General features: G+C 44.9%; 1 protein-coding gene across 5 annotated transcripts in view; it reads right to left on the reverse strand.

Moving 5' to 3' along the window:
* Window positions 1-2,309: 2,309 nt before the first annotated feature.
* Window positions 2,310-13,650, reverse strand: part of Arhgap19 (Rho GTPase activating protein 19) — a 40,719-nt gene continuing 29,378 nt past the window's right edge. For 3 of the 5 annotated variants that reach the window (XM_031390323.1, XM_031390318.1, XM_031390319.1), the window contains 5 exons: window positions 13,162-13,260; window positions 7,060-7,170; window positions 6,236-6,314; window positions 4,753-4,840; window positions 2,310-4,557 (listed from right to left, as the gene is read on the reverse strand). In XM_031390323.1, coding sequence (XP_031246183.1) covers window positions 4,767-4,840; window positions 6,236-6,314; window positions 7,060-7,170; window positions 13,162-13,260 — 363 coding nt within the window. In that variant the 3' untranslated portion in view covers window positions 2,310-4,557; window positions 4,753-4,766. The remainder of the gene's footprint in view (window positions 4,558-4,752; window positions 4,841-6,235; window positions 6,315-7,059; window positions 7,171-13,161; window positions 13,261-13,650) is intronic. The other 2 variants (XM_031390320.1, XM_031390321.1) reach the window with 2 other exon arrangements.

The raw sequence follows: 13,650 nt of genomic DNA on the forward strand, positions 1-13,650 counted from the left end.
GCAAACCTCTTTCCATTTCATTCAATGCTGGCCTTGTAAACTCTGGGATGTTAGTAATTGATGGCCAGGCATGGTGGTGGTTCAATTCCTAGCATCCACATGGTATTTCGCAACTGTCTGTAACTCCAGTTCCAGGTGAGCTAAGCCCTCCTTGGCCTCCACCAAAGATGCTATTCTCACCTGTGGATGCAGGGGTAGCACCATGTGGGTGGCTTTGTATCCAGTGGCAGGGCTGATTGAAAGCTCTCTGAGGGAGGGAAGGCTCGCTGGGAGGAAGAGTGTGGGCAGGGTGACATGGGGGCCACCAAGGAAGTCCAGCTGTGAGCTGGTGCCGTGTGCCCTAAGCACAGTTGGCACAGAGTAGGCATGAGCAGGAGGCCTGAATTGAGCCAGTCTCCCACTTGATTCTGATCAACTGGGGTTTAGGGTTAAAGAAGGAAAGGAGACAGGTAAGGTAGCTTGTGCTAGTCCTCAGCCCTGAGGAGGAAGAGCACCCACTGCATTTTGTACATCACAGGGTGAGGGTGCTACTCTGAGACCTTTTCACCCAGGCAGACCTCTGGTGCAGTCTAGGCTGGCCTCAACTCACCCCTAGTACCCTGCCTCCCAAGTACTAGGAGAGATGTGTGCTACCTCATCTAAGTACACTTCCATCAACCAAAGCCCCACTCATCCTGAACCTACCCACTTACCCCCCCACGAGAAAACAACCCAAATTAGAGCCCTTTGTAGAGTATCATTAGATACTCTGTAGAGTATCGTGTTCCTTAGGACAAGAAACTGCCTCTCTTCAAAGCAACGTGAGCCAAGAGACCAGCCAGAACCCACAGATATGAAACAGAAAATATTTAATTTCAGGATATTACATGAATATAAAAGACAATATATATGATTGTTTCTTTACAATTACATATATATATGCAAAATAATAAAAAATAACAAATAGATACAACCTTCTCCTAAAAAATCTTTTGGGGGTCGAGTAAGCAAGTGATGGAGTGACCATACAAAGCATGCACAGGAGGCAAGCCTTGCTGGAAGGCCTTGGTGAGAGAACGCCTTCTCTATAGCATGTCAAGGGCATGCTCAAAAGCTCTTCAGCATGGGCTGGGGCCTCACAAACTCGTTTCCATGGTGACAAAACACTCAGGTTATTATTTATCCTCTACCTCCTCACTGGCCTACCTCCATCAACGGCACACAGCTCTCAGCACTAGCTGTTTAGGGAAGCCAGCTTTGGACAGGGAGTATGCCATCAGGCTACCAGGCACTAAGGTCACTCAGAAACTTAGTCTTAGGAAGCCCAGTTCTCTCCAAATTCTAGGACAGCCCTGTTAGTTTAGATCTGGATCCTCACTTCAGTCTCCAGACTTTAGGGTGTAGGAGAGCAGGGGAAAGGGTGTCACAGAGAACAGACCTCAGCACCCAACCTGTCAGTCAGCCTCTCGTGCTGCCTCATCTCCCAGGGTGCTTTCTTAGCAATCCTGACTGCATCTGGGAGGACCTTCAGAGCATAGCACGTTCTGTGTGGAGGGACAACTGTGGCTCACTCAGGTCCCATCAGCTGTGCTTCTAAAATGCTCCAGCACTCGGGTATAACCAATGCTGTCTCCCAACTGCTCTCTACACAGTGCATATATGATGGAGAATGGAGGGACAGGGCAGGGGTGGGTTCAAACCTGATCTCAGTGACAAAACCCGCTTCTGTGAAATGCCTGAGAAAGGGCCCACAGCCTCTATTCACCTCCCTAGTGCAGGTACAAACCAGATAGGACCTGTCTCTTCGTACTTGTGTCCCTCTCTCTATTCACTTCCCTAGTGCGGGTACAAACCAGATAGGACCTGTCTCTTCATACTTGGGTCCCTCTGCCAACAATAACCACCTGACAACACTTTGACACAACATCAAAGCCTCTGACAATTAACCCCAGAAAGAAAAGAAAGGTTCTGTCAAAGAGACTGCTCCAACACAGAAAATAAATACAATAAAAATCCTTTAAGACACAGGCCAGCTGGGCAGTAGCCACTCATGCCTTTAACCCCAACCCTGGGGAGGCAGAGGCTGGAAAACTCTGAATTCAAAGCCAGCCTAATCTACAGAGTGAGTTCCAGGTCAGCCAGGGCTACACAGAGAAACCTTGTCTCAAACAAACAAAAGGTTAAAAACATTGGTTAAGTACTGGCTCAAAAACAGCAACTGTCCACCTTGTCTGACAGGGCAACAGCAACCCTCTGACAGCGATGGAATGTTTGTCTGAGTTTCCTAGATGCCACAGGTTACAACACCACATACTACAAGACACAGAAGGTTATGCTTTGCCTCAAGTTTATTCTGCACTGGATCACAGCTTCCATAAGAAAAAAATGACCTAAAATACCCTTAAAGCAAGTAATGACTATCCAATAAATAAATAAAATACACATTCCCAAATGCACATGGTAACTGCCTACAGAGAGCACGTGCATGGGGTGTGCCTTTCTCTCACCACCCTCACCGAGACCACTCCTGGCATTGCTTCCATTCACCCACACTCGTCTCCTCAGTCCCGCTCTCTCTCTTTCTTTCTTGCTCACAGAGTGTAAAACTCCTGGATGCATCAAGGCACTGCTTGGCTATCCCTGCATAGTGCTACATTACAACATGGTGGAACACACCTAAAGCAAGCGCCATGCTGAGGAGAACTTCTCTGATTTGCTAATACAAAAGAGATTTCTGTTTGACCTCACTATATACCTGTCATAAGAAATTTACCTTAAAAAGAAAAGAACCTTTTTCTTAGTAACTCCACCACCAGAAAGAGTCAGAAACCGAGACAAATGAATTTGCTAATAAAGATCCTTAAGGATGACCTAAAACTGCTTTCGAGAAAGGAACTAAAATCCATTATAGACCACACCTCCATGCTTCCAAACTATCCAGCTAGAAGGGCAAATATCACATTTTCCCTCAACATTGCTGTCATGGCAACAAAACAGTGTATATGGACAACGTCGCCTTCATTTCAATATAACACGTGTTCAACTATCTGTCATTAAGGTGGAACCGTATTTTGCTGGATATCTGGTTCCCCACAGTAGGGTGAGCATGGTTGCATAGTTCCACAGAGATAAGCTCATACCTCAGCATCCTCAACTGCCACCTGCGGCTCACTAGACAGCGGCTCTCCACACTCCATCACTTCCTGTACCCATCCAGACAAGAAGATGGGCAGGAAGCAACTGTTCTAGACCAAGGGGATCATCACAGCTGCTCCCTGTGGAAACTCTTAAATCTTATGGGCCCTGCAGAGACTGCCACCCATGCCTTTCCTGATTCCAAGCTGCTCTTAGGAGACAGGTGAGCAGCATATTTGATCCCTAGGAATGTGTGACAGGACCCTACCGAAGCCAACCAGTCCCTCCTGGGCCTACTTCAGTCTCCACCACATGCACACTGCAGCAAGCTCTAGGTAGCAGATCATGACATTTCTCAAGTAACAGGGCACAGAATGTGGCAGTGGCACCAGCCATGTTCTAGATGAGAGGACAATAATGAAGGAAGCAAGGTAACAACCACACAGCCATCCTCACATCACCAAAGTAACAACCATGCCATTCTCACATCATCAAGGTAACAACCACACAGCCATCTCACATCACCAAGGTAACAACCACACAGCCATTCTCACATCACCAAGGTAACAACCACACAGCCATTCTTACATCACCAAGGTAACAACCACACAGCCATCTCACATCACCAAGGTAACAACCACATAGCCATCTCACATCACCAAAGTAACAACCATGCCATTCTCACATCACCAAGGTAACAACCACACAGCCATTCTCACATCATAAGGGGAAGACAGGGGCATGGAATGCAGCTTAATAACTGAGATCTGTTAAATACACTGTACTGAACTCTTTCTTATTGCCAGGTCAAATCTTCTGTATTAGACACAAGAAATAATAGATTGCCTAGGAAAGCCATAAATTTTTTGAACACAAAGATAAAGAGACTTCACAAGCTCAAAATAAAAAGGGGTGAAAGGCATTTAACTTGCAATTTGCTTAATTATCCATCAAAATAATGGCTTCTAAAACAAGTAAATAAACAAGCAGTGACTCAATACTAACAACACAGAGGAAAGCCTCGAATACCAGTTAAAGATAATAGCAATCCACTAAGACCTACAGTACTTTAAAACATATTACTAGCAATTAAACACAGAATTTTCTGTTTGAAGAAACAGAACCGACCTGAGCACACTGAGTGAGCTAGCTGGCCTGCCTCCCTGCTGCACTGTGTAAGCCGAGGCAGGCAGCTAGCGGCTTCTGACAGTAAAAACAAACACAGAGTGCAGCACTCGCTCGGCCGCACAGCTTCAGAGACATCCAGTGAGTGGGTTAGAGGTATCAGTCGGGTCAGGGTTTGAGTTGGCTTTCACAATTCAAAGCGCAGCAAGCAGCAGCTGCAGGTCCAAGCTTCACTGAGAACAGAAATAACACTTGTCCCACTGAAGAGAAACTTCACTGTGGAGGACAGAAGTAGTAAATAGAGCCTTCAAAAGAATCCTAGGTAAAAAGAGAAACAAGCCGATTAAACATGCTTTAAAACATTCATTTTTTAATCTCCCACCTAAAAGCTAAATCTGCACTTAGTGTGCTCCCCAAGTTTACAATTAAATAATTTGAGAGGGTGACCCCCTACTAAGTAAACATCATGTACACTACTTCGTCTAACCCAGTTTGTTAACTCTTCTTACTGACCGTACAGTCACCACTTAGTAGGGAGTGTATGGTGATGGCTGTGGCCCCAGGTCCTGGTGTACATTTTCTCCTTTGTCCTCACAGCTACCTACAGAGGAGGTAGTACGCTGTCATTTCACAGATTTGGAATCTGCGGCCCACAGAAGCTCTGCCCCTTCAGCTACACACTACAACGGAGAATTGACCCAAGTCTAAGTGAGTATGGAGCTCATGCTGTTAGCAGCACTGCCCTTTACTAAAACCAAACAGCAAGCCGCTGACACTGCTGAGACAAAGAGAAAGCAAAAAGGTTGTAGGTGGGTGGGTGTGCAGGTGTGTGAGTTGGTGGGACTAGGGACTGAACCCAAGGCACTGCATATGCTAGGCAGGTACTGTACCACTGATATGATAGGTCCCTAACCAAGGCATATTGCTTTGCCTCCTAGAACCAGATGCAAGGAAACAACAGCCCAGATGAAGTAAGTAACACAAACCATAATCAATGTTTAGACTTCAGCAGTGTTGACAAGAGTTCTGTCTGGCTAACAGAACAAGAGTTAGCCAGACAAGGCTTCAGAGAGGAGTGGTTCAGCTAGGCTTTAAAGGATTAGGGCCGGGCGATGGTGGCACACGCCTTTAATCCCAGCACTTGGGAGGCAGAGGCAGGTGGATTTTTGAGTTCGAGGCCAGCCTGGTCTACGGAGTGAGTTCCAGGACAGCCAGGGCTCCACAGAGAAACCCTGTCTCAGAAAACCAAAAAAAAAAAAAAAAAAATAGGAAGATATGACTGCTGAAAATAATGTCCCTTGAGCTACATGTCTGCACGAGCTCCTCCCACTGCTGATATATGGAGTAGCAACTGAACTTCCAGAAACCCTCCTGCCATCCTTCCTGAGCGCTGGGATTTCAGTTGTGCAGACCCATGCCTGCTCACAGCAGCTTTTTAACAGAAAAGCTCAGAACAACCCATGATAACAATCCTCTCTGAACTAAGTAGCTTCAAAACCATGCTGACATGATTTCCAGCGTCTTTCCATGACTACTCAAATCTGCAGAGAAGAAAACATGACTTTCATGAGTGTCCTTTCAGCATGGACATTCTTGGCCTCACAAAGCCATTTATACTTGTGTTGTCTTGTTTAACCAGTGTTCTTAAGACAGTTGATGGGTGGTGGGGTCCTGTCTGTCCACAGCAGGGAACAGTGAGTCTATTTGGAACTCTGCCCCTCAGTATCTGAAGGCAGTGCTAAGTAGAATAAGCATCCAAATTTCTATGACTACAATTATACCACCTTAGACATCAACAATGGGAAACACTGCTGACGGAGAAGCACAGGGTAGAACCCTGGAGAGTGAGGACAGAGGTGGCTCCAGTGAGCACAGGGGTGAGGACAGAGGTGGCTCCAGTGAGCACAGGGTAGAAGCCTGGAGAGTGAGGACAGAGGTGGCTCCAGTGAGTACAAGGTAGACACCGGGGAGTGAGGACAGAGGCTCCAGTGAGTACCTTTTCTCCCCTCTCTCTTTGCCTCAGACCATTTCAATCTTGTTGGCGTCACTGTGACAGCTGGAGAGCCAGAGAAGAACTGCAAGGACAAAAGTGTATGGAGGCTCAGATGTTCAGACATCAGTGCTCCTTTACAGACGGAGGTTATGCCTCCACACCTAAGTGACTATGGGCAGCTTAACGCAGTAGCCTAGCATACGTCGAGGGACTGCCCACAGGTAATGCAGAGCCAGGGAAGGCTAACCTGCCCCATGACATTTGTGGGGAGACTTAACCAACCCTTCAGCACTCGCTGACAGCTACCATGCCCTATTGCTCATCTGTAACCAGCTATGCTGGTTAGTGTCATGTCTAATGTCAATTGAGATAATGTCTCCATCACCCTGGCCTGCAGGCAAGCATGGAGAGCTTGTTCTTGATTAACGATGAATGTGAGAGGACACGGGCACTGTAAGGGTGCCTCCCTGAGCAGACAGTCTTCTACAAACAAAAGCAAGCTTAGAGAGGCATGGGGAGAAAGCCCGTGAGCAGTGTTCTTCATGGCCTCTGCTTCAGTTCCTGCGCTGAGTTCCCTCCACAGAGAACTGTAAGCTATAAGCAAATAAACCCTTCCTTTCCTGAGTTGTGGCCAGTGTTTATCACAGCCACAGAAGCAAACTAATCCATATGCCTTTTCTTTCCTGAACTCAAAACTTGCTGAACGGTCTGTGTAAACCTACAGAAAGGCTGTGAGCACTGCTGACTGACCCAGAGAGTCACAGCAGAACAAGGGCCAGTCCATCAGCCTCCTGCCCAGAGAGAGGCAGACAAACATATGCTCTTACCAAGTTCCTATTTTCTTTGCTGGCTTTCTTCAGCTCCCCCATGGCCACAGACTCTGGAGCAGGGGAACTGTTGGTCTTTTCTGAAGTCATCTGACTGCCCAGGACTTTGCGCTGATTTAGAAACAGAAAATATTTTGTTTATGAGCATTTATTATTTTACAGTTGTCTGGCTTTCAAAAATACAACTTCCTCAGTTTAAAAAAAAACCTCAGCAGCATCCTGATAACTTCTGTACAGACTGAAGCCATGTCATTTAAGGGAGGGAAAGCAAACAGCGAACACCAAGAATGACTGTTTGTCTGGGTGACTGTTTGTCTGGGTGACTATTTGTCTGGGTGACTGTTTGTCTGGGTGACTGTTTCTCTGGGTGACTGTTTCCCTGGGTGGTTGTTTCTCTGGGTGACTGTTTCTCTGGGTGGTTGTTTCTCTGGGTGGTTGTTTCTCTGGGTGGTTGTTTCTCTGGGTGACTGTTTCTCTGGGTGATTCAACTACCTAACACTAGCTAATAACAGGCCATCTGTGAGCAGGAAGGGCCCCAGTCACTCCTGAGGGCTGGGCTTTTTTGGAAGAATAGGTGTGGTTTCTCTGCCAGCTGTTAAGGGTCGCTTCTCCTCCCCACGGAGGGAACCAGATTGGGTCTCCTCTAGGATTCTGTTTCTCTGTCCTTCCTCACACAGGACGAGTAAATGAGCAGAAACTGTCTAAGAGTTCCTAATACAGACACAAAAAGTCCCAGGCCTTCTCAGGACTGTCACATGACCACCGAAACGCAGAGCAGCAGAGGAGACTAATAACTCCACCTTAGAGAAACCTCCCTTTCTCCTAGAGTCCATCTGAATTCTGAAACAAAAGCACAGTCAAAATAAAACACCAAAAAAATAAATTAAGCTAAACTAAAAACCTAAAGCATTAACCTCTACATTACAGCTAACAACAGTGGGACCAGGAAGTTACATGATTCTAGAGGAAGACAGTCTTTCCAAACAAGAGGTCAGGGCAGGACCCACTGTCAGACACCTCTGTAAAGCACGGGGAAACGCAAAACTCTAAAAAGATTCTATTTAAGATTTGTGTATGTGTGTGCGTGTGTGTGTGTGTGTGTGTGTAGGTGCCTACAGAGGGCAGCAGCATCAGATCCCCTGGAGCTGAAGTTATAGGCCATTGTAAGATGCCCAATATGGGTGCTGGGAACTAAACTCTGGTCCTCTCTATAAGAACTGCTGAGCCATATCTCTACCTCCCAAAAGTTTTTTTTTTGTTGTTGTTTTTTTGGGGTTTTTTTTTGTTTGTTTGTTTTTCAAGACAGGGTTTCTCTGTGTAGCCCTGGCTGTCCTGGAACTCACTCTGTAGACCAGGCTGGCCTCAAACTTAGAAATCCGCCTGCCTCTGCCTCCCAAGTGCTGGGATTAAAGGCGTGCACCACCACCGCCCGGCAAAAGTTTTAATTTTTAAAAGACCTAAGAATCAAATAGACTTTTAAAAAGAAGACAAATAGCTAAAACACTCTCTTTTTCTTTCTCTCTCTTACACACATACACAAACACATATACACACACATATACACACACATATACACACACATACACACACACATACACACACACACACACACACACACAACAAATGCTAAAAAAAGAAGGCCTGCATATCCTCCCTTCAGAAGGCAGGAATCACTTGAGAATGCTGAACTGGAAATGCCAGGATCCAGGAAACTAGCTATAAAGCTTCCAGTAAATTTTCAGAAGGGCATTCTGAGTTGGTCCTGGCATGTACAAAGCCCTGGGTTCAATCCCCAAGACCACTAACAAATAAAAACAGTACTGAAACACTTCACTGCAGAGCTCCTGAGCAAAAGGCCTATATTCTCTATCAGGTCAACCATCTCCCTATTTATAGTGAAACCACCTTTCCCCCATGTTTCATAAAGTTTGCTATTATAGCATCTGTGTTTAAAGCTGTTGTTCTGGGCTTGGGATGTAGCTCAATGGCAAAGTGCTTGCTCACATGTAGGAGGCCCTGGGTTCAGCTGATGACATCAAAAAAAAAAAAAGAAAATAAAAAAAGAATAATGTTCTAAAATGTTTTATCCTCATAACTTCTAGAGTTCTAAGTACTCCCTTAGTAAAGAGGTCAGTAATGGCCAAACACATAGATAGCAACACCTCCATTTCGAGCAATAACTGCCAACACACCTCAAAGCACAACAGACAACCACATCCATCCAAGAGACATCCAAAGAAACAGACATCCTGTTTCAGAAAACAAAACAAAAAACAAAAAACCCAGAACCGACTACAATCATGCTTAGTGCCTTATCACTTCAGTGGCTTCACTAAAGTCCCAGTGTCGTCAAACTGGGGCAGCTCGCCCACCCACACTGTCCCTCCTAAACGAGAGATCACTCCACTTTCCCTCCACACTTCCGGCCCCTGCTAATCACTAGTAACTTTAACTTTAGTTCCTCAAATAAGCAGAACTGTACAACATTTACCTTGTGACTGGCTTTAGATTTGATTTAGCATGACGTCCTCAGGGCCCACTGTGGTGAAGAGTATATTAGATGTTCCTTCCTTCTTAAGGATGGAAAATCCTCCATTCTCTCTACACTTCTCATATGCAGTCCTTCAATGGACAACTAGGCTGCTTCAGTCTTTACGCCACTGTAAATAACACTTCCATAAACACTATACAGAAACTCCCTGCGAGGGGACTCTAGGCAGCCCGAGCAGGCAAGCACGGTTCTGGCAGGCCTTGTCTTTCTCTCCCATTCCCTTTGCCTTATTAAAAATCACTTGATTACATTCTAAAGCTAGCCACCAAGATCTGTTCCCTTATTTGTCTACTACCTCCCCCTAAGGCTGACTACCAAGGTCCAGCTATCAAAGTATTGAAGTCCAGCAATCAAAAGCCCCCTTTGTCTCACCTAATCAAACATGCCCAATTAAAATCAAACACCTCATCCTAACACAGAGTTTCCCACTTTCCCTTGTGCCACGTCTGTCTCCTCTCTATCTAGAGGCAGTAGTCCTTTGTCCCCAGGACAAATGTCCCTCACCCTTGTTCCCTTCCCCTTCTCCTTCATCCTCTATCTCCTGTCTTTGTCTCTTATACCCTGCCCTCTGTCCCTCTGGGGCAGATAAATCTCCTCTATGCTGAGAACTTGGTCTTGGGGTCCTGAGCCTATACTTTTCTTTCACTGCTAGACCCTACTTTCAATTCCACGGCATATACACAGAATGGAAATTGGTAGGTCATAAAGTAATTCTTTTTTTTTTTTTTTTTTTTTTTTTTTTTTTGGTTTTTTGAGACAGGGTTTCTCTGTGTAGCCCTGACTGTCCTGGAACTCACTCTATAGACCAGGCTCAGAAATCCACCTGCCTCTGCCTCCCAAGTGCTGGAATTAAAGGCATGTGTCACCACTGCCTGGCTATAAAGTAATTCTATTGTTGATTTTTCCCCAACAGTTTTGCCATTTTATATTCCCAGCAGTAGTGTACAGAGTTTTCTGGTTTGTGGATAGAGTCATCTCAGTGGGTATGAAGTTGTGTGGTGCAGTGGGTAGTTTTACATGTTCCTAATGATGAGTAATGATGAACACCTGTGTCTTTCTTGGTCACATGTCTTGAGAGAAATGTCTATTCCAGTTGCTTCCTGTTTTGTAATGAGCTTGGATTTTTTAGCACTATTGAGCCATTTAAGTTCCTTCTATATTCCAGACATTGTCTCCTAACCAGATACATGACTTACAAATATCCTCCCCTGATCCACAAGGCACCTTTTCACTCCATGTGGACAGCAACCCAAACACTTCAGCAAGTGCCATGTCCCAAAGGCCCCATCCGTGAGGACAGAGAATGGATTCTAGATGTCTACAAAGTATAAAAAGAATCAAAATTGCTGGCGGTGGTAGTGCAATGTCTTTAATCCCAGCACTCAGAAGGTAGATGCAGGCAGATCTCTGGGAGTTCAAGGCCACCCTGGTCTACAGAGCAAGTTCTAGGACAGCCAAGGCTACACAGAGAAAACCTGTCTTACAAAAACAAACAAACAAAAAAGGAAGAAAATAGGGCTAAATGAAAGTACAACTAATGACTTCACCTTATGCTAAAATAAAAAGTTACGCAAAATAACTTTAAAGTTTAAGTCAGAAGGATCCTTAATATTTGCAGAATTACATATTTTAACAATGTTAAAACAATTTCTAAAAGAAAAATAGAACTCAGAATAAAGTTAACCTCTCTGGATTAGCTAGCTAGCTGTAGTGTAGGCATTGAAATAAACTTGAGGCCCAAGCCACAAGAGGGAGCCACGCCTGACACTGCCTGGATGACCAGGAACCAGAGGCAGGACAACCCAGAAACCCAGGATAGCACCAAAAAAACCAAAAAACCAAAAACCAAAAGCCAATGAAAGGCTTCCTAGCAATATTCTCCCATCCTCACAGATTGGTGCCTACCCCAACTGACATCAGAGAGGTTTCATCCAGAACTGATGGAATAGATGCAGAGACCACAGCCAGACATTAGGTAGAATCAGGGAACACCACAGAAGAGAAGGAAGGATTGTAGGATCTGAGAGGCTGAGAACACAGTCCACAGATCAACTAAGCAAGGCTCTTAGGGCTCATGATACCGAAGCAACAAACATGGACCCTATATGGGTCTGAGTTTGGTCTTCTGTGTACACTCTGTGGTTGTGTAGCTTGGTCCTCTTGCAGGATTCCTAACAGTGGGAGTCGGAATTTTCTGACTCTTGCCTGTGTTTGAGACCCCTTTCCTCCTACTGGGTTGCCTCGTCCAACCTTGATGTGAGGGAGGTGCCAGGTCTTATTGTAACTTGTTATGCCATGTTCAATAGATATCCCTAATAGACCTGCTCTGTTCTTAAGGGAAACGAAGAAGGATTGTATCTATGGAAGAGATGGGAAGTGGAGGAAGGGGGGTTTAGAGACTGGGAGGGGAAATGGAGGAAGGGATGTAATGGATGAGAGAAGAATAAAAAGAAAGAGGGGGCTGGAGAGATGGCTCAGAGGTTAAGAGCACTGACTGTTCCTCCAGAGGTCCTGAGTTCAATTTCCAGCAACCACATGATTGCTCGCAACCATCTGTAATGGGATCCAATGCCCTCTTCTGGTGTGTCTGACAGCTACAGTGTACTGATATAAATAAATAAATATTTAAAAAAAAGAAAGAAAGAGAGAAAGAAAGAAAGAAAGAAAGAAAGAAAGAGAAAGAAAGAAAGAAAGAAAGAAAGAAAGAAAGAAAGAAAGAAAGAAAGAAAGAAAGAAAGAAATGTGAGCCCTACCTACTGCCACCTGATGGTAGCGCTCAGGAACTACACTAATGTTCAGCAGTCTGCACATTAGTGACAACAGCAACAGCACAGAAATGTATTTTCTATTTGTTCTAAAAACCAAGATTTCCAGTCATTTGATACATGGAAAGAAACAACAGTGAAAATATTAAGTTCACCAAAAATAAAAGATACCAAAGTTTATTGGGGGCATTAGAAAGTCCAATGTCCAACAACGTCCTTTGTCCTCAGCTTGCTACCTCCTCCACAGAAGGTAGCAGACCTCAGAGAGCAGCCCGAAGAGTGAAGCAGGGAGCACAGAAGGTAGCAGACTTCAGAGAGCAGCCCGAAGAGTGAAGCAGGGAGCAAGAGAGACTTCGTCCTCAGACGGGGAGGAGGGAAGACCAGTGCTGCTTTGGCCCTATAGTGTTCCTTCAATTTGTAACACAATAAAATGCTTTAGAAAATAAGGCCTGAGGCTGGAGAGATGGTTCAGCTGGTAAGAGCACTGACTACTCTTCCAGAGGTCCTGAGTTCAATTCCCAGAAACCACATGGTGGCTCACAACCATCTGTAATGGGATCTGATGCCCTCTTCTGGTGTGTCTGAAGACAGCTACAGTGTACTAATATATATATAAAATAAATAAATCTTTAATTAAAAAAGAAAAAAGAAAAGAAGGCATTTTCCAAAGTCTGTCTCCTTACCGATTAACCCTTTCTAGGACTCTAAGGAACAGAATGAAGTTGTTTAAGGAAATAAAATGCAAATTTCCTGAGAACTGCCATGGCAGCAGGAGCACAGGCTTACCTTGATAAGCCCACTGAAAGAGCGTGAGCGGGCTCTCTTCTGGACCCTGGGAGTAGAAGGTTCTCTCCCTGGCGTTTGAGTCAAAGACTGTTTATGGAACTACAAAAAATACAGAGAACATTGCATTAATATTGTGCCATCAAGAAACGGCAGTCTGGGGCAAATAATACCTGAGTGTAGATACTTAGAAAGTCAAAGACCCCTAAGATGTATGGAGTAGGTGGACAGGCAATCACAAAAGCAGAAAAGACATTCAAAGCAAAAACAAAAACACAAACAAAATGTACTCAATTACTCGAAGAAGTCCTAAGACTCAGATTCTCTGAATAAGGGATCCCCATGCCTGCTTTCTGCTATCTGCTTGAATAAGAAACCGAGATGCAGAGTGCTTATGAGCTTGCCTACGATCTGCTGGTAAACCATAATTATTTCTGCATCAAGTACCTTGGAAGCAGAGCTTTACTAGCATAAACCATGATAGTCCTCAGT

Source organism: Mastomys coucha, unplaced genomic scaffold (assembly GCF_008632895.1).
Source record: "Mastomys coucha isolate ucsf_1 unplaced genomic scaffold, UCSF_Mcou_1 pScaffold21, whole genome shotgun sequence".
Lineage (NCBI taxonomy): Eukaryota > Metazoa > Chordata > Mammalia > Rodentia > Muridae > Mastomys > Mastomys coucha.